The sequence below is a fragment of the Cibotium barometz genome, chromosome 12, assembly GCF_041138505.1.
Source record: "Cibotium barometz isolate CiBa-2024 chromosome 12, ASM4113850v1, whole genome shotgun sequence".
NCBI classification, from domain to species: domain Eukaryota; kingdom Viridiplantae; phylum Streptophyta; class Polypodiopsida; order Cyatheales; family Cibotiaceae; genus Cibotium; species Cibotium barometz.
Window position 1 is genome coordinate 16,230,764 of NC_141057.1, and position 20,527 is coordinate 16,251,290.

Genomic DNA, 20,527 nt, shown 5'->3' on the forward strand with positions numbered 1-20,527 from the left:
ACCAGGCTCATGCCACATATGGGAGATTTGCAGTAGCATAGTAGCCTGGCACATTTGGCAAGCTAGATGCAGCAAGGCCATCGAGGGTACCCACACTCCATTGGCTGAGTCCACCAGGAGCATATGGCTCAATATCATTCACACCCTTTGTGGTCACTAGGGGAAGCTACAGGGAGGTTCAGACCACATGCAGAAGCGGCGGGAAGCTTTCTTGAGGCTTTGGAGGCCTAACCCATTTCTCACAGATAGAGGTGGTGACGCCACTTGGCATTACAGACCACTTGTGGTTGTTCCCCCTGCCCCCCGTATGAGATAGCCTTCTCCTCACAGAATGGCCAGAGAAGTGTGTCTTCCCCTTATGATCATTTGATCTGATTCCCGCCCTTATATGAGGCAAGTTTGTATTTAGCCCTTCGTGGTTGCATCTAGCCCTTTGTGGCTGTTTTTTCATTAACTAACAGGAAGATCTTTTTCCTAGAAAAAAAAAATAACACGATGTCTTTTGATTCATCATAGCATTCCATGGAATAAGCCTTGTTTGTGGGCCAAGATATATTAACAAGGATAAGGATAAAGCATGACTAGAATAACCATGACCATATGACACCATTCAAATGTGTAGTTGCCTCCAAGCACCCCCGGGTGACCTGCACTTCATGTCAGAGACCTGAGACCTAGGAAACAAGGCCCCCTTTTGAGAACCCTTGTCACCCTCATTGAAGATGGAACTTCTAGTGATACTAGAATTTATTTTCCTTTTTTGATGGTAGAATGCATCTCTTGTCAAAGTACTACTACTCAACATGTATCATTTTTAGTCCCATAGGCCATGCCCCCCCTCCCAAACCGTCGGCCTCTTCCCCCTGAAAAATCTCTCTTTCTCTCTCTCTCTCTCTCTCTCTCTCTCTCATGGTCTCATAGACCCTTGGGGTCTTTTTTTTTTTCCCTCCGAGAAAAAGATCCTTTTATTAGTTAACAAAAAACAGCCACGAAGGGCTAAGTATAACCGCAAAGGGCTAGATACAAACTCGCCTCCATGTACGGGGTGAGGATCCAAGAATCAAGGGGTGGAGAAAGATGCACTTCTCCTTGGCTGGCCGCTCTATGAGGAGAATGCTACCTCATAGAGGGGAAGGGGGAGGGAATAACCACACAAGTGGTCTGTAGTGCCAAGTGGACTCACCATCTCTATCTGTGAGAAAAGGTCCAGGCCGCCAAAGCCTCAAGAATGCACCCTGCCTCTTCCGCATGCAGTCAAGCCACCCTGCAACTTCCCCCACTGGCCGCGGAGGGTATGAATGATGTCAAGCCAAATGCTCCCGATGGACTCCACAAGCGGAGTGTGGGTGCCTTCAATGGCTTCGCTGCATCTAGCTCTCCAAATGTACCAGGCAGCAATGTTCTACAAATCTCCCATCTCTGGCACGAACCCAGAGTCCAATGATCAGTAGGTGGGGCTGGGGCTGGTACTGTTGAAACACAAAGGTGAGAGACCTGGAGGGCTAGCCCCCCACCTTCCTCCTCATAAGCCATGACAAGCTTAGCCTCAATGGCCCAAGCGACAGTGCCCAATGAAATGATATGGGTTGAGGTCCTGTCCATCGTGAAGATGAGCAGAATCCGCTACCAAACCTGCTGAGCCTTCGGGCAATCCCAAAGACAATGTCTCTAAGACTCCTGAGGGTGACCGCACCTCGGACAAGCTACTGGTCGACCCCCTATGGCCAACCACATGCCAACAGCCAAACTCCTGTGAGCCAACAACAAAAGAAAGAGGGTGATCTTTCGAGGCCGAAAACTATCCCAGAGCCTCTTCCAAAAATCGGAGAGAAAACATTGTGAGAGGCCCTATGATTGCTAGTGTGCTGATGCTACTGCCGGGGTGCCCTTGACACCGGGCATTTGGATCCTGTTGCTTAGCCGTGCAATGCATGCGAAGAATAGGGTGCCCATCATCTCCTCTCTATCAGCTGGATCGCACCAAGTTCACTCCCCCGGGTCCCACTGGAGGCATGTGAGGGGCCGGTTCTCCGAAATCCATAGATGCCAGAGTCTCTCCTTGACCACCTTGCCACTCATGTGCCTGAAATCCGATCACCCTGACCCTCTATAAGGTGCATCCACTGAAGTCATCCAAAGGGGGCTCTAATCTCTCTAATGTGCCATGTGGTCCAATCGAAAAAGTGAGCATAGCACAACTCTCATCTGTGCCATGAACTGCCGAGAGAATATCATGCCAAGTAAACACACCCAGCCACACCCGCGCGGGGGGGGGGGGGGGGGGGGGGGGGGGGGGGTGCGGGATAGACCCTTGGGGTCTTTTGTAGACATTAACATTACTCTCTCTCTCTCTCTCTCTCAACTACACTTTTAGAAAAAGAATTTCTTGAGGGTTTCAAAGGATGGCTTCATTAAGACACCTTGATAACTCCACACACACACATCGCATGCCATGACAACTGTCATTGGCCAGCTGAGGGTATCCTTACAACTCCTTTGGATTGAGTCTAAGAGAGTTGAGGGCATTCCAAGGGAGGCACAGATGTGCAAGTTATGCGCAACTAGGGAGATTGAGATAGAGAAGCAGTACTTGTGCAAATGCCCAGTCTACTCGGGAGATTCCATTCCCTCTTCCATGATGGTTTTGGTCCCCTCTCATGTATAGAGATCAAAGATGCTTGGGCTTGTACTTGCTAGATTGTAGGTCATCTGACCCCCGTTTCGGCCAAGTCAAGAGTGAGGGCTTTATAGGTCTTAGATTTACCTTTTGGCCAAAGGCCACAGATGCGTACAATCATATTGACACTTTTTGTACTATATAATATACTGAAAATACAGCTATCTCTTTCTCTTCTCTCTGTCTTTGTTGGTGTCTTGTGTCAAGATTCGTATTCACTTGCTTAGTGAAGCTAAGCGCTGAAGGTGTCCTAGGAAGAAGACACACATAGCTTCTGTGCATGTTACATTGGTATCAGAGCATCACGCTCAGCAAAGCTAAGTGCTGAAGGTGTCCAAAGAAGGTGCACAGATCCAAGGAGGGTAACACAGCCAGGGTAGAAATCCCATGGGCTGGTCAATGTTAGAAAAACCCAAGGGAATGGCAGACCTGAGGGTTGGATGCCATTTGGAGCATACCAAGGAAAGCTCTTAGGAAAAGGGTGCAACAAAGACGCCATGATCAACCTCACGAAAATGTGTGTGCACATGACAAGAATGTTGTAAGTGCTCTTTGCAAAACGAAAACTGACGCCTTGCTCTTCAACAATGGAGTGCATTAGGCAGAAGCCGCCTTCAATATGATTGTTACTGAATGCTGTTGCCTTCTGTAGACCAGCTCACCTTGCTGTAGCAATGGAGATTCCCACTCCCTTCAATTGTTGTACCCCCTGCCCGATGGAGATCTTCTGTGACAGCCGCTATGGTCAAGGAAGCCTTCTTACTCCTGAGTCTAGACCTTATCTGAACACCTTTGCACAATACTAAGGTAGAAAACCCTTCCAAAAAAATTATTCCAAGATGAGGATTGCACCATTTAACCTACACCTATACCCATACATCTCTACCATGGAGCTACGCTCTGACTCTAGCACAGATCCATAAAGCTTGGCTAGTGTGTGACCCCTATAATCATCGGGGTCTGATGGATCCTTGGCTTCAAGGATGGGGGTGATAGTATTTGTGGACCAAGAAGATGGGAAACCGTGGCATAAAGATTTGTTGAACATCTGTGCTAACAAAGAAGCAAGGGTATCAAATGCGTGTGCGATGTGCTCTGCCGGGATTTGGTCCATTGTCTAGGATCATGGACTTCCCTGACCAGCAATGCTTGGAACTTTACTTAATGGAGCTCAGCAACCACATAGACTCACACTTCAGACAGAGCAGATCCCAACCTCGGGACACCTCACAGCTGACCATAACTAGCTTCTTCAAGACACAAGATGGCAGCACCAGTCGGTGCCTCAGAGAGTTACCTAAGCTCCCAGACCCACTCAGGGAGACCAGTCGCCATATTGCACCGAACCACAGCCCACCTCGACCCCTTGGAGTCACCCTAGACAGTGTGCCCACCAGCACAGGCCTCCACACGGTAGCTCCACGTCGGGGAGATCCTCCAGCGACATAGGGGAACTTCCCCACTAGTGGTGGACATGGTGAGCCTCTTGACAATTTAGACTCCCCTATGCTGGATATTCTGGATGGTTGAGGATGGTGCAGACCCATTGGGGGTCTTTTGAAGACGATAATATAACTTACTTTCTTTCTTCTACACACACACGCACACACAAACACACATAGAGACTCTCCATGGGCTACAAGGATTGCCATTGACCTTAGAGTCATGATCATTCAGTATAAATATGGATATTACTATACGAAAGAGGCGGTTAAGTGCAAGTACTGTATGCACCTCACAATAGCAATGAACAAAATTTTTGCATAGTTCCAGCATGCAAGGGGAGAATAAATAGAGATAATATGTTTTCTGAAATTGAAAGAGCAAAAGAAGACCTCACTTTAGAAAGCAATCCTAGCTGTTTGCTTCTTGTAAACAATTGTTCTCAAATTTAAACATAAAACTCCACAATTACCTTGCTAATTTCCTATCTGTGAGTAAAATGTGGTAATGTTCTAGTGTCTGTTTTTGAACTAATATGAACTCAGAGTTTCCTCTATTCTCTTGCATGTCACTCTCTAGGTGGAAAGGAAATTGCTTTGATTCAGACCTTCGTGCTCACAGCCAACAGTGCTCTGATGGACAAAGCTGCGCAGATTTTTTCAAGAAATGTGAGCTATTACCTTTTTAACAAGGCCATACCATCGCAATCCATGTGTTGACCATATAATGAAGCTGATTTCTCATGTTACTTTAGATGAAACTATCTTCGAGTATGGAGTATTTATTTCATACATAATTTATTTTTTTATTGTAAATACAAGTATATGCATACATATGCATGTACATACGTGCGTGCATACATGCATACATAGATTTTATTTTACTTTATTTTGATCTTGGCTTGAAAGTAGAAAGTACACATGTTATCACCCACACACAAGTCCCATTGCTCGCAGAATGGAGATTTGAATACATACATAGATTATATATATATGTGTGTGTATGTATGTATGTATTAAAGAGATCTTGACACGCACAAATCCAATTAAACACACTTTAGTATGATGACACTGTTCAACCTGAACTTTGCTACACTTTAGTGAGGCTTTGAGCTGATTGGCTTGCACCGGTGTTCTCAGACATGAGAATCACGAGTCTCCTGGTAGAAAATCACTAGGCTACTCTCCAATGAAAGGATGGGATAGATGCTAGTGATTCAAATGTGTCTGCGTGATGGATGCGATTGCAATCTGATTAAAAGTCACATTGGAAGACTAGGCTGTTAAACTATCCTTTGATTCTTTTTCTTTTGTAGTGAACAGTAAGGGAACCTCATTTCCTAAAGTAGCCATCATTGGCATCGTAGTTGGAGTAGTGGTGGTATTGTGTGGCATCTTGGGCTTGGCATGGTGGTTCAAGCCAGTTTATGGCTCAAAAACTAGAAGGCGCAGGAATGGGGGTATTTCAACTCTCCTATTTACCTCCAATAAGCATGTGTTACATAAGAAGCACACTCTAGTTATTATGATTTTTAGAATAATAACAAAAAAATATTTATTATGCAGCAGCATGCCTAGCAAGATGCCCTTTTTTTATAAATTCTGAGTGTGTTGATGGCACAAATTCACGAACCTAATTTTTGAAGTCTAATGTGATGTATGGCTTCTTAGATGAAAATGGTGATTGGGAGGTTCCACAAGGTGTCCGACGGTTTACTTTTAGAGAGATCACAAAGGCCACCAAATCATTCAACAAGAGCTGTGAAATTGGAGAAGGTGGCTTTGGAAAAGTCTATGTGGCACAACTAGAAGACAATAAAATTCTTGCAATTAAAAGAGCTTCTGATCTAACTTTTCAAGGCACAAAAGAGTTTCGGAATGAGATAACATTGCTCAGCCGGCTTCATCATCGCCACTTAGTTCGACTGGAGGGATTTTGTGACGAAAGGAACGAGCAGGTTTTGTCTCAAAGCTACCTATTGTTATTGCAATCATCATAAAACATTTTGTGGTTTACAAAAAGAGACTAATTGTTCTTCTTTTTTTCCAAAAAAAGAAATCCTTCTATTAGTTAAAAAGAAGCCTGTCTAGAAGGCAGAATACAAAACACTGCAATAGCAGTAAAAGGAACACAGCAGGGATGTTTCCTCCATCATTGGCCGCTCTAAGAGGAAGGCTACATTGCTAATACAAAAGTAGAACAAACAACCTACTTCCTGACCTCCAAAAAGGGGGGAAAGGGGAGGTAAGAGGGCATCCGTGCGGGGGCCCGGGCGGAGGGGGGGGGGGCGGGCGGGAAGGGGCGGGGGCACCTATTGTCGAGGGTGGAGGCTCTCTACTGTCAGAATGTGCAGCGGAAATGAGAGAAATCTGAGGGCAGAAAAATGCAGAACTGCAAGAGAGGAGAAGTGGTGTGAAACTCTGCTATATACATTGAATAGTTGGTACAACCAAGTGGGGGGGGGGGAAGTGCCCCTATATATATATGTGAGAGGGCAGCCAGTCGGCCTGTATAAACAGGCCGACAGCCCCCTACATGGGCCCATGACCAAGCAAAGGCTGGTCGGCTGGGCCCACGACCAGAATAACCTGATTGGCCAGCATCAAGACGGGCCCCTCCTGGCCAGTCGCCTCCTATAGGCCGACTAGAGAGAGAAAAACACACCACTCCAACCCCCCCCCCCCCCCCCCCCCCCCCCGAACAGCACTCCTACCAAAATTGGGAAAAGAAAGAAAAGAACGGGGACGACTCTTGCGGGCGGGCACACGCACATCATAGGTCCTCACTCCCTACGTTATAATATGGTACAGATAGGAGATGAATGCTAACACCCCCTCTCAGCTCCTGGATGTGGAACCAATCCCATTGAGCTAGAAAGAAAGAAAGAAAGAAAGAAAGAAAGATTTTATTAACGTCTTCCAAAAGACCGAACTCAGCCTATGAGACAAATCAGTGTACCTGTGTGGGGTATCCTCTGTCATCCCAACAAAATGAAAAAGTACTGAACTGAAAAGCTGAATCTAGGTGTGCAATACGTACAATGAGTGGGGGAGGTGATGGAGCTCTACTACTAGGAGAATGCAAAGCTATATGGTATAGAATGGTATACATCAATGAAGGGGGTGTCCACAGCTCCCTGCTGAAGAACATGCCTGGGTCTGCTCTGAAGCGAGCCAGTCGCTCCGCACCCTCTCTGTGAAATTGAGCTCTGATCTCTGTCATCTCTCTCTGGTATAGGCGTGGTGTCCGAAAGCCAGGTGTCCTCTGTCTCCTGCGGGCTCTGAGTGTCTCTGCTCTCTGGAGCATCTGCTGAGGAACAAGCTTTGTGAAGAGGTCCCACCACACTATCCTCCATCGAACAAAAAGCTAGCAAAATGTCACCATCCAAATCTTCTCTCAAACAAAGTGATATTGTATCTCTATATGCTTGGTCCGAACATGGAAGACCAGTTTCCGAGCAATAGCTATACAGCTCTAGTTGTCGCACTAGATGACCGTGGGGCTCCTTCTGCTAAAACCCAATCTCGCCAAGTAACCTCCTCAGCCACACCACCACCTCACAAGCAGCATCACAAGCAGCCCGATACTCTACCTTAATGGAAGACCAAACAACAGTTGGTTGCTGCTTGCCGCTCGAAGAAATTGCTCCCAAGCCAAGGGTAAAGCCCTATCCTGAAGTAGATCTCCTCGTGTTTGGATCTCCTTCCCAATCAAAGTCACTCCAACCAGACTGACTCGCTCCTTCGATCCCTCTGACTCGCTCCTTCGATCTCCTCGTGTTTGGATCTCCTTCCCAATCAAGGTCACTCCAACCAGTGTCATAAAATAGTCCAAGATCCTTCGTACTATGGAGGGTTCAAAAACCCACTCCTCTTGGTCCAAGATCATAGGCAAAAGCTCCTCCCAAGTAATGGTGTTGAGCCTCTCGTTGGTGATCAAAGAGGAATAGAAAGCTGAGTACTGAGAGGACAAATGAGACAACAGAGTGATGGCCATGTCCTCATATGATATCTCCTTCCCAGCCTAAAGAACCTCCCGCTGAAGAGCTTGGAGTTTGTTGATGTGCTCCCGCATCATCGAAGACTTTGCAAGATTCATCACTCGCATCTGCACTTCCAAGGAAACTCTCTTCATGGGTGACACCCGATTGTCCAGAGATGCCAAGTGTTGCCAAATCCCTCGAGCCAACGTCATGTGTTTGATATGATTAATCACTTGGGGTGTGCAATTGAGAAATACGAAGGAGCGCACATGGGCATTGACACGATCTCACAACTGTGCCTAGGCCTCCCGCTCTTTGACTGATAGTGAAGAGGCCTCCTCCTCCCGATCTGGCCTTCAAAACGAAGTCAGCCAAATCATAAGATTCCAAAACAGACTCCATCATCACCTTCCAAATGCCATAGTTATTCCCGTCCAAAGGCCCTAGGGCTGGCCGACAGCCCTTCCAGCCCATCCCATGGCTGGTGGGCACAGCTAAGGCCCTCCTGGGCCCTTTGGGGGTGGGTCTACACCTCCCCCATGCCCACATAAGTGTTCTTGGGGTAGCCCTATGGGTGGCCCTATCCCTACATGCAAATCCTACATGTCTACACAGAGGTTTGGCATCCAGTGTTATACCAGATACACAGAACCACTAACATCATTCCAGAGGGAGACTCACAGTGCGGACTGGCACTGTTTCATGTGCAGCCTACAGGACAATGCACACCTAACCTTGGACGCATGTGCAGGACAATGCACACCTGACCTCGGACGACTAGAGTGGAACCCTGGCTGACTCGTCCCAGACTGGACTCACATGGGACCAGTTTTCCACCCCAGGTCCTGCACCTTCTGTACAGATATGTCTATGTGGCATCCAAGTGCGGGATGCATGTGACATCCCCTTTTGCTTAACTTGACAAAAGCTCCAAATAATCCGTCAATAACGTCGGATAGTCGTCGAAAAACTTTGTCAAGTCAAACCGCTTCATGGGTCCCTCGGTCCTGAAACTTTGTAAGGAACTGTCTTTGCCTTCGGCCTGAGCCATGCTTGAAGCGGTGCAAAAGGATCTTTTCTGGAACCATAACTTCAGCTTCATCAATGATATCTGGTTTTGTCTCGTCTTTAACTTCTAAAGGGTTCGGACCTACATATGGTTTTAACCAACTAACATGGAACACATCGTGCATAGTCCAACTCGGAGTTAGCTTCAACTTCATTGAAACCTCATTAATCTTTCTCTGGATGGGAAACTGAATGAAAACTTTGGGCATCGCTTGCCCACCTATCTCAACCTTTGCTTCATACTCCGAAGATACACCCAATCACCTTCTGAAAACTTCATATCCCTTCGATCTTTGTTGGCCTATCGAGTGTAGGCCTCCTGCGCTTTAGCCAACCTGTCTTTTACTGACTCCAAAATCTCTTGGTAAGACTCCGTCAATCTATTTGCTTCGGGTACTGAAGACGAGGTCTTGGTCAATAGCGACTAGAATGGTCTTCCAAACACGGCCTCCACATCAATGTCATGCTGCTCAACCGTAGCTAAAAATACTAGTATGTCGTCCAGAAATATGAACACACTTTCCAATCAATTCCCGGAACACACGCATCATCATGCGGTTGAATGTGGCTAGGGCTTTCGTCAAGCTAAAAGGCATGACCACAAATTCATAGTGGGCCCATTCCGTACGGAAAGTGTCGTGGGGATGTCCCCCTCCACGATGGTATCCACTCTTTAAATCGAGTTTCGAGAACACCTTAGCCCCATTCAGCCTCTCGAGAATATAATCTATTCGAGGCATCAGGAATCTACTCTTGATAGTCAGCTTATTGAGTGCACAATAATCGACACACAAACGAGAAGCCATCTTTTTTCTTGACAGACAGGATCGATGCTGCAAATGGCGACACGTTGGAGCGGATGAAGCCAGATTGCGACAATTCTTGGAGTTGGCGGTCCAACTCTGATTCCATTGCCTTGGAAAGGCGATATGGAAACTTGCTCGGGGGTTCCGAGCCTGGGAGGAGATCGATCTTGTGGTCCTCCGGTCTAGATGGGGGAAGCTGGGGAGGGAGATTATCCCGAAGAAATATCTTCTGGAATTTTTCATGGAGAGCCAAATACTTCTCGGAAGCACTGGCCACCGGCTGGGCAGTCTGGATGTATATCATCGCACAATGTGCGCCTTTCCTGATCACTCGTTTAGCCTACAAGTGGCTTATGAGCGGAAAGTTCGGAATTCCTAGCTCACACTTAATGGTCACTGAGGCATTTGACACATTTCCACTAATCTGGAAAGTGTGCTTGTCCCACTTGACATCAGGAAGGAACTTGTGAAACCACTTAATGCCCAATATTATGTCTGCTCCTACAAGAGGGGCAACCATAAAATCACGTACAAACTCTATGCCCTGAATAACTAACTTAGCACCTAGAGCTTCATACTTGACGCTCATTGTCATGCCTATGCTAAAACCCTCAACCTGCTTGTCCACCGAAGTCAAGATGAAACGGGCACGCCGAGCGGTCTGTTCCGTAACCACGTCCTCCGTGTTGCCACTGTCAAACAAGACAAAACTCTCTGGCCACCTATGTAGCCAAAGGTCTTGAGCAATTCGTTATGCTCATACTCCTAGTCATGGGCGCCCTTCTGCTTATCTTCGAGCTCCGGCTAATGATTGCTTCAACCAAAGCATTGGGATTTGAAGAACTAGGGACAACCGCTAGGGTCTGTGTGGGAGCTGGGCTCACCACTAAAGCCGTGGAGGCTGAGGTGGCGGTCTTCGGAGCGGTAGTCTTCTTAGGACACTCTCGAGAAATGTGTCCTTTTGTATGACAAAAGAAACACCTACCCTCCTTGTACTAAGCAATCTCCTCAGCACTCAACTTGCCACCGGTCTTGCCTGCCTCTGCTTTTTGGTCTCGAGTAAGCTTGGGTGCGTTGGTCGAGTTCTTGGAGCCAGAGGCTCCCGTGCTCTATCCTGGGGAAGACCCCATCTGGTTCTGGCCTTTTCCCCCCGAGGTGGTAACCTTGGGAGTAGCCGGCTAGGAAGTCTTGGGCTTGCCACCATTGTGCTTCATTTCAGTACTCTACGCAAGCGAGAGTGCGTCTTTGAAGGTGGCTGGCCTAAACATACACACCTCCCATTGGATTTGCGTGTCTAGGCCATACAGGAATTACCCTTTCTTGTCCGTATCAGATAAGCCTAATTGCAAACATAAGTTTGAAATTTTATTGGCAAACTGAAGGACTAGTTGCGTGTTATGACGCGCTCCACTAAACTCATCTTCGAGTCGCTCAAGGTAATGGGGCGGTAGAAACCGCTGCTTAGGGTCGCGGACAAACTTGTCCCAAACATAAGCTGCCATACCTAATCTGGTGTGGGCAGGAGCCCACTGAGTCCACCAAGAAATGGCCTCACCTTCCAAGTACCTGGCTAAGATCACCCTGTCAGTAGCATGCTTTCTAACTGTGGCAAAGTAAGCTTCAAATTGATGCAACCATGAATAAAGAGTTGTGGGGTCGAGTTTACCATTATACTTATTGAAATTCGTTTTCTCGGGAAAATGATTTGAGGAAGCCATTGGTGTCAGTCTTGGGTCCAAAGCCACAAGGTATCACTCATGTTACACGCGTCGCATGGCTTCATCTTCACGTTGTCGGATCTCCAATGCACGCATCTACAACTCAAGCATCGAACTCGACTGCAGTCGTGACTCTTCAAGAGGGTCCTTGTGTAGAGGATTTGGAATTTGGGATATGGAAGGAGAGGGAGGAGGAGACAGAAAATGCAGCGCTGGAGAACGGGTGCGCTCCAGTATTTGTGCCTCCTGCTCTTCCAACTTGGTACTTTGGTCTGCGATTGCTCGCATCATCTTTTGGAACATCTCTTTAACACTCATGCCTGATGCCCTAGCTGGGCTGCCTGGAGCACTTAGGTCCCAAGGTTCTTGGTCTCTCTCGTCATCAAAGCTCCCCATAGCAAGACATAGCAAGAAAATGCACCCCCTTTCCAGAGCACAATCTGACCATCCACTGTGCGTATGGAAGACTTCCAGAGGCTTCCGGAGGCTGAAAACCAACCGTCCTTCGAGGGATAGGAGTCGCTCCAAAAGGGGTGGTCCCCCGGAGTCTAAAAACCAGCCACACGAGCGAGAAAAAATTTATGGTTTCTTGCTGAATCTTTACACTTGAAACTTCAATGCTCAGAAATCAGCACACTTGTCACGACGAAAATAACACACAAAACTGAATGTAGATGTGCAGAAAAATAGAGAGAGAGAGAGAGAGAGAGAGAGAGAGAGAGAGAGAGAAGAGGACACAGTATTGAGTCCCGAATACCCTCTGTAGGGCCCCCACCACGAATGGTGTATTTGCTTTTATTAGAATGATGCAAATCTGAAAATAAAAGACTAAACCTGAACCTTCTTGGCTGAGGAGGATCCTCTGCCCTTGACCTTCAATTCTTCACCCTCTGCGTTAGCTTCTTCTTGGCTGTCCTGGCCCTTGAGTTAGCTCCAGCACTTTGTGAATTATGAGATGATCAGGACTGATTTATGCAATGGGTATTTATACCCTTCTCTTCTGCTGGTCAGCTGGTTTTACTCCAGTCGGCTAACTGAAAAAAGCCTCACGACTACATCAAATAGCATTAAATGCTGGAAAACCATGCGCATTCACACTGGACTGTCTGGCCAGCATGCGTTTTGATAATGGGCTGCCTGTGTGCGCTGCCCCACACCTGGCCGACAGGCTTTTAAGGGCCTGATGCCCTGTCGGCTGCCTGTCCAGAGGCCCTAGGGCTGGCCGACAGCCCTTCCAGCCCATCCCATGGCTGGTGGGCACAGCTAAGGCCCTCCTGGCCCTTCGGGGGTGGGTCGACACCTCCCCCATGCCCACATAACTGTTCTTGGGGTAGCCCTATGGGCTGGCCCTATCCCTACCTGCAAATCCTACATGTCTACACAGAGGGTTGGCATCCAGTGTTATACCAGATACACAAAACCACTGACATCATTCCAGAGGGAGACTCACAGTGCGGACTGGCACTATTTCATGTGCAGCCTGCAGGACAATGCACACCTGACCTTGGACGCATGTGCTGGACAATGCACACCTGACCTCGGACGACTCGAGTGGAACCCTGGCTAACTCGTCCCGGACTGGGCTCACATGGGACCAGTTTTCCACCCGAGGTCCTGCACCTTCTGTACAGATTCTGTACAGATATGTCTACGTTGCATCCAAGTGCGGGTTTCACGTGACATGCAAGGTGGCCCAAACACTCTCCAACCAACACCAAGTACAGCAGCCCTGCAAGATCTCACTGTCTCCAAAGCTTCAAGCCACCTTGGGCTCTGATACCATGTCGGAATGTGTAGCGGAAAAAAGACAGAAATCTGAGAGCAGAAAAATGCAGAAGTGCAAGAGAGGAGAAGTGTGAAACTCTGCTATATACACTGAATAGCTGGTACAACCAAGGAGGGGGGGCAAGTACCCCTATATATATGTGTAGAGGGCAGCCAGTCAGCCTGTATAGACAGGCCGACAGCCCCCTATATGGGCCCACAACTAAGCAAAGGCTGGTCGGCCCATGACCAGAATAACCTGGTCGGCCAACATCAAGATGGGCCCCTCCTGGCCAGTCACCTCCTATAGGCCGACTAGAGAGAGAAAAACACCCCCTCCCCCCCCCCTCCCCCCCCACGAGAGCACTCCTACCAAAACTCAGAAAAGAAGGAAAAAAATGGGGACTCCTCCCGAGGGCGGGCACACCCACATCACAGGCCCTCACTCCCTAGGCTATAATATGGTACATACAGGAGATGAATGCTAACATCTACTAGACTGCAACAGAATAAAATGATAGCGAACCGGTGGCCTGCCAAAACTTCCGTCTGCTTCTTTTGGAGAACCTGCTGCTGGGGAGGGGTCCAGGCACCTCAAAGGTAGGATGTGGGCCTAAGTATTGTCATTGTCAGGGCCAGTAAGTCCGAACCCTGGGGCAGCTCTGGGGAGTCTTTGAAGATAATGGCTCATAACGGTTCTCTGTGGGAACTGTTGCCACAGGGTGAAAATCACAATACCGCATCAAAATCATCAGCACCGGCATGATGATCGATGTGGTACTCCTACAACTGATTGTTCTTCTTATTTGACTTCATTGAGGAAACATAATTGTCAAAACTTGGCAAAGTCACAATACTGCTCTCATGTTTTCGGCCAAGAGGAACCGTTGCAAACTTCAACGAGACTCCCAACTTGCCAGCCAACACTTCCCAATGCCATTACTAACAATGTTGGAATGCGTTGGTTGGCAAGTTCAGAAAGGCCCACATTGGTTAGAATGCAAACTCAAATTAGGCTTATCCTTAGAAAGTAATATCATACCTAGTTGTCCATGAGGAGCTCATGAGCTAACACACTCTAAATCCTTCAGACCTAATACACAGGTAGGTTTCCCATAAAAGCTGATTCCGATCGCTTGCTGCTTCAATTGAACACATCAACAGTTCATAGAGTACAAAGGCTTCTTCCTTCATTTGCTTCCCAGCCTTGGCGTAACAGTTTATTTGACTTAAAGGAGGGGTGTTAAATATGCATCTTATAAGTGTGTATACTTACAAAAGGAGATCACATGTATGAGGACTGACACCCTCAGGTCCTCATGTATCTCCTTAACCCTCTAGTAGAAATTCCTCTGAGAGGCTAGCCCTATGCTAGACTGAATCCCCCTTTTGGGTCTTCCATCTTAATGCAGAGATTGATTCCTTGGGCACCCCCTAGACCTTCTCCCTAATGCCTTTGGCCTTTCACTTTAATACAGTAAGAGGCTCCAGTGTGTTTGTTTGACCTTGTCTAATGGTGACTGGAGACTTCAGCAGATAGGATCATACATCGACTGTGTGATATAAGTATCCAAACCCAAACATGTACCTCGTGATACATATCATTGCTATTAGGAAAAATACATTGGCCAACAAAGTGCTAGATTTGGTTTTAAAACATAATACAGCCTTTGCTAAAAACTGGCCAACTCTTGTTCAAATACATGCAAGGAAAAAGAGTACCCAGAGTAACCATTATTGATTCTTAGATAATGATGTTGATATCCTCTAATGCTCATAGTGAATGGTGTGCACTCTTCTTGTTACTCTTTTGTCAACCCCACTATACAAACATTCATAAGATATTGAATTGTACAACGTCTATGTGGATAGATCCTGGTCTACGAGTACATGAAGAACGGAAACTTGCACCGCCACCTCTTTGGTAAGCATCAACAATGATGTATTTCTATGTCAAAATATACATGCCTCTAGTAAATTTATGGATTAATCCTCTCATGTTACTTCTTTTTTATGATAGATAAGAACGCATCAACCTTGAACTGGTACAGAAGGCTTGAGATTGCAGTTGCGGTTGCTCAAGGATTGGATTACCTGCATGCTTTTGCTGTAAGATAATCTCTTGAAAATATTTTGTACTAAGTTAAATTCACTGCCCAATTGTTTAGAATGCAATACTTCATAATCGAGAATAAAAGCATATTTTTAGAATGTCCCTGATGTGTGCGTGTGTACGCGCCCACGCGCTTGTGTGTGATATATTGAAAATGATGTTTGGTACATTTGTGCATGTACAGGACCCCCCCGTTATACACAGAGATGTAAAACCTAGCAATATTTTGCTCGATGAGAACATGACTGCCAAGGTTTCTGATTTTGGCATTTCCAAGGCCAACCCTGAGATGGACACTCATGTTTCAACAAGACCAGCAGGTACTGCCGGGTAAGCGATCCTAAAGTACACCATTCATAATAAGTGAAGACCATCACGTAGGGCATCCTTTATGAAGGAAATGGATTTAATTCAGCCTTTCTTTTTCTTAAATAACAAGGGACTTGCCTAACACCTTGCAGATATTTGGATCCCGAATACTTCCTAAGGCGTCACTTAACCACTGCAAGTGATGTGTATGGATATGGTGTAGTATTGCTTGAGTTGCTCACAGGTCAAGTTGCCATTGACCACAAACGCCTTGAAGACTACAATCTTGTGGGATGGGTAATTGCCACTCTTTTCAAAAGTTTTGTTTTGCCCTCATGGAAAGTTTCTTTGTGAGAGTACATGGTTTGAAGAAAAGCAAGTCAAGCTCGCATGAATATAATAGGAGAACGGCACAGTCAAACCCAAACTCACTTAGATGTTGCCACAACTGTGGCATGATGCTAGGTGTCCAATGGGCTCCATGTAGGGGATCCCAAGGATATTTGGGTATGGTGGGCAAGTGTGAAACCCTTCAAAGATTAAGGTGCCTCTAAATCTATGCACATCAAGGGGATATCAAGGAGTTGGGGTTTATCACTTTAAGACTTAGCCGTGGTTTTCTTTTCATCATCTTTTCGAAACCATCCTAGGGGTCATTGAGTTTTTAAGAACTCGTGGTCTTCATTCACCTTACTTGTTGAGCCAAGCAATGGCATGTGAAACTTCACAACCTGCTCATGAATAAGTAACATAAGGCCACAATCCCCAAAGTTAAGGATTTGCAAAGCATAGGTCTTAGCAAGGCTTCTTGCATGGAACTTGATTCATCCGCCAATGGCAACACAACTCTAGGTGAAAAGCAAACCAACTAGGATTCTAAATGAATCAGAGCACTCCCTTCTTCTTAGGTGCCAACTTAGTGGAAACCTAAGCAAACTGCTTCTAGATTATTCAACCTGAAACCCCTCCTGTGCCTATCAGCCACCTTAACCTTATTGGGCCGTCAGATTCATTTCAACAACAACCATGTATAGTAATGACACACACCCGGAACATACAAGTGTAATTTGCATGGCAAAGCATTCTAAGCTCAATTTATAATTGCATTTTGCATTTTGCAATTTGCCTGACCAGCTAAAAATTAAGTTTTTGTTGACTGATGATGTATCAGGTCAAAACAAAGCTTCAAAGGAAAGGCATTCAAGCTATAATCGATCCACGAATAGGGCCAAACTATCCCGTCAAAGAATACACACAGGTGGCAGAGCTAGCAGTTCAGTGTACATCATTTGAAAGGGCTGATAGACCAAAAATGCAGGTTAGTGAACCTGCAAAATTTTCGAATACACCAATGGTATTATAGCAAGTGTCAACCTTTCTGAGAACTGAATATTCATGCAGGCTATAGCAAGCACTTTGGAGCACATACTCTCAAAATTGACCCCTCCCCCCGAACATATGCTACCTGTCTCTCCAGGCTTGAACCCTCACATCATAGAAAAAGAATCCCAATCACAAGGATCTGCCAGCACAGAGATACGGAGTGAAGTTACTACCAGTACAGACATACTGAGTGAAGTTAAGATGGAGTTTGGTTGTAAAGACAATGAAGTTGAGCCCCGTTGATGTCTGGGCACTGCCAGTTAAAGACAGCATATTTTATAACCTCACTCAAGGTGATAAGATTTTTATTTAAACAGAGTGACTCTATCTTCTTGCACAAGAGTATCAGTGGATTGGTGGTAATTGCACCTGTTGAGAAGGCTTGTAAATATGAGATCCATACTGAGCTCTCCTTACAATAAGACCAGTATATCTTTAGGTTTGGTTTATTTTGCCCAAAAGAGCTTTCTATTAAGTACCACATAAGTAGTGCGATAAGCGCAGACCAGGTGTCACTGTTGGTGGAAAGTGTCAATATATTGTGTGCATTGTTAGTCAATCTATTCCAGCAAAATATAAGTTTTTGACCTAAACCAGCCTGGTTATTCTAACACACTGTTCTTTATTGTTCTGCCTTGATTTTCCCAATTCCTCTTTCTGCCTCACTTTTAATGTGGCCTTCGTTAAACAAAGTTGGATGTGGAAACACCACCTAAGATGTATGAATGGGGATTCAGAATCCAGATGCATTGGCACAGTCCAATACTCAACAATTTCAGACAGTCCAGCATACAATCCTAGCTGGACTGCAGGATGCAGACAGTCTCAGCCAATCAAATTTGATGCAAACCTGTTCATCACTTTTTGCTTCACCCTCTTCCAAATGCCCTCTTCTGGGACAGACAGTTTTTTTTTTTTTTTTTTTTTTGTAAGGACTGGAATTATATTAAAGAAATAAGAAAAAGGATTGCATAAAGCTTTTTATCTGAAGAAGCTTAACTTCTAGTTCTAGAACAAAATAAACAAAAACTGAAGCAGGCTTCATTCTTTGTCGATATTCTCTGCAGCCCTAGTTAGTTGACAGATGTACTCAGCAAGCTCTTCATCCTGAGAGTCCAGGTCAGCAATGACTTCTTTCTCTTTAGAGATCAAGGAGGCGGCGGCGGAATCCTCTATCGCTTCCTTGCGCCTTATGTCGGATTGCTCTGCTTCCAGCATATCAGCAATTCTTTGATTCTCAAGGGACAAGATAGTGGCCGAGCACGTTTTCTTCTTCAGATCCAAGATCCAAGGACAGACGGTTTCATAGAGACCTTGGCCATGACTCGGCACACATGGTGGCCCCCAAGCCCTCAACATCTCCAGGGCACCCAAGTTAACACTCAACATGTCATGCAATTGAAAAAAATGGCAACCTTGCCTCTTCACTTATTGGGTAAGGACACCCCCACTCTCAATAATAAATGGCATGTACACGAATCAGTTCTGCTCTATCAAACTCTGTAAGGGTGGCTTTACAAAGCTACTAGCAAGAGGCAGCCCCTCATCTCCACACCATCCTAGCCACCGGATTTGTGAGGGTGAGCTCAGGAGTAAGAAGTGTGCATCCTTAGAAGCCGACCTAATAGTGATGCATTTGAAATAAACATACCTGTAGACTAGGGTGGCAAGGTGTCTTAAGTTGTGTCAACTCACAAGAAGGGACAGCCCTCAATAGACACAGAAACTTCCAAGTTGAATGAAGTGCAGGACCAAGCAGTTTCAGAGGTGGTTTCACATAATCTCGTTGCACTAACATTAGAGCAAGTAGTAACTCTGAGTAATTGAAGATGTTTTCAAGGAAGCCTCTAAATACACAACATGGAATCATTGCCAGACCTAAACCTGCTTGCAAGAGAGCCTGTAGTTGAAGAGATGCAATTCGATCTTCAACCTCCTTGGTGATCTCTTCTATGGACCAGTCATTTGATAATCAAGAAGACCCCTCATTTGCTGATCTCTTCTTTCAGGTGGCAGCATGGACGGAGCCGAGTGCAAGTCTCGGGGGTGGCTCTGATGGAATAGATATACCTCTCACCCACCCACCATGGACTTCATAGCCAAATGGGAAGCAATGAAAAAACATGCCATGAAACACTGTAAAAGGAATTGCCTTTAAAAGAAATAGTCAAACTTGAAAACTGTATATAATTATTAATGATCTTGACCAAGTAATGATTTTAAGTGTAAATGAAGAACCAAAGCAAAGCATGATCTTTTGTTGCACTTCAGATACCATACCATGAATATTAAAAATGTTTTGTTTGAAAAGAAAAAACCTTGCAGCTATTTACCTATTGGGTAAGACCACCCAATTTTCAGAAAAATTACATACCCTGCCCACAAAAAAAACAAAAAAAAAAACATGTTAGGACTACTTGCTTGTGCATTTATCAAAATAAGTATTGCAGGGTTATAAAAATGCTATTCTTTTTCCCGGAAAAAAAAAGAAAAAAAGAAAAAAATGCTATTCTTTGAAAAATTAATCATCACACTTGATCCCCAGGCAGATTTTAAGAAATATTTGAAATTTGTTCCTTTCTTAACACCGTGCCTCTTTTCAAAATTCGAATTTTACAAAAATTGTTACCATTAATAAAAGAAGAATTCTAAGTTCGAAGATCGACGACTTTTTTATTTAATTTTTTTTTAAAAAAAGTAAAAAACAGTAAGTGCGATGCAAACACTTACCGAGAGAGGGGGAGAGAGACACTTACCGAGAGAGGGGGAGAGAGATGAGAAAGGTCCTCTTGATGTTATTTAAATAGTTCTGGAAAATATAATCGAAGGAATAATTATATCAGTAAAAATAAAGTTTAAGTTTAGGATCCATAATCTATACAGGATTAAGGGAGAGTGGCCCTCCCTCCAAGTGGGCAAAGGAGGGGGGCCTATTTCAAAATGGCCACTCCTCCTTCAAGCGTGAGGAGGAGCCAAATCTCACATCTTCCAATGCAATTTTGAATTTGAATCTAAGAAGATCTCATCTCACATCTTTCAATGAAATCTTTGTATACATGCTTACATACCTATAGATACACACACTTATATATATATTATGTATGTATGTGTATCTATAGGTATGTAAGCATGTATATATAAATAGTGTACATGTGTGTGTGTGTGTGTGTGTGAGAGCGAGAGAGAGAGAGAGAGAGAGAGATTACATGAAAGATGCATTTATTTGAGAGTGAGTACATCTCACCACTCATCCCTACCATTAAA

The 20,527-nt window shown here is 45.4% G+C and overlaps 1 protein-coding gene across 4 annotated transcripts in view; it reads left to right on the forward strand.

The window, feature by feature from the left end:
* Positions 1 to 17,818, forward strand: part of LOC147633126 (wall-associated receptor kinase-like 20) — a 33,261-nt gene extending 15,443 nt beyond the window's left edge. For 3 of the 4 annotated variants that reach the window (XM_086806137.1, XM_086806139.1, XM_086806138.1), the window contains 9 exons: positions 4,700 to 4,788; positions 5,436 to 5,579; positions 5,791 to 6,077; positions 15,331 to 15,382; positions 15,479 to 15,567; positions 15,756 to 15,901; positions 16,033 to 16,177; positions 17,052 to 17,198; positions 17,282 to 17,818. In XM_086806137.1, the coding sequence (XP_086662263.1) occupies positions 4,700 to 4,788; positions 5,436 to 5,579; positions 5,791 to 6,077; positions 15,331 to 15,382; positions 15,479 to 15,567; positions 15,756 to 15,901; positions 16,033 to 16,177; positions 17,052 to 17,198; positions 17,282 to 17,506 (1,324 nt within the window). In that variant the 3' untranslated portion in view covers positions 17,507 to 17,818. Of the gene's footprint in view, positions 1 to 4,699; positions 4,789 to 5,435; positions 5,580 to 5,790; positions 6,078 to 15,330; positions 15,383 to 15,478; positions 15,568 to 15,755; positions 15,902 to 16,032; positions 16,178 to 17,051; positions 17,199 to 17,281 lie in introns of those variants that run through there. The other variant, XR_015267084.1, reaches the window with a different exon arrangement.
* Positions 17,819 to 20,527: the final 2,709 nt, after the last annotated feature.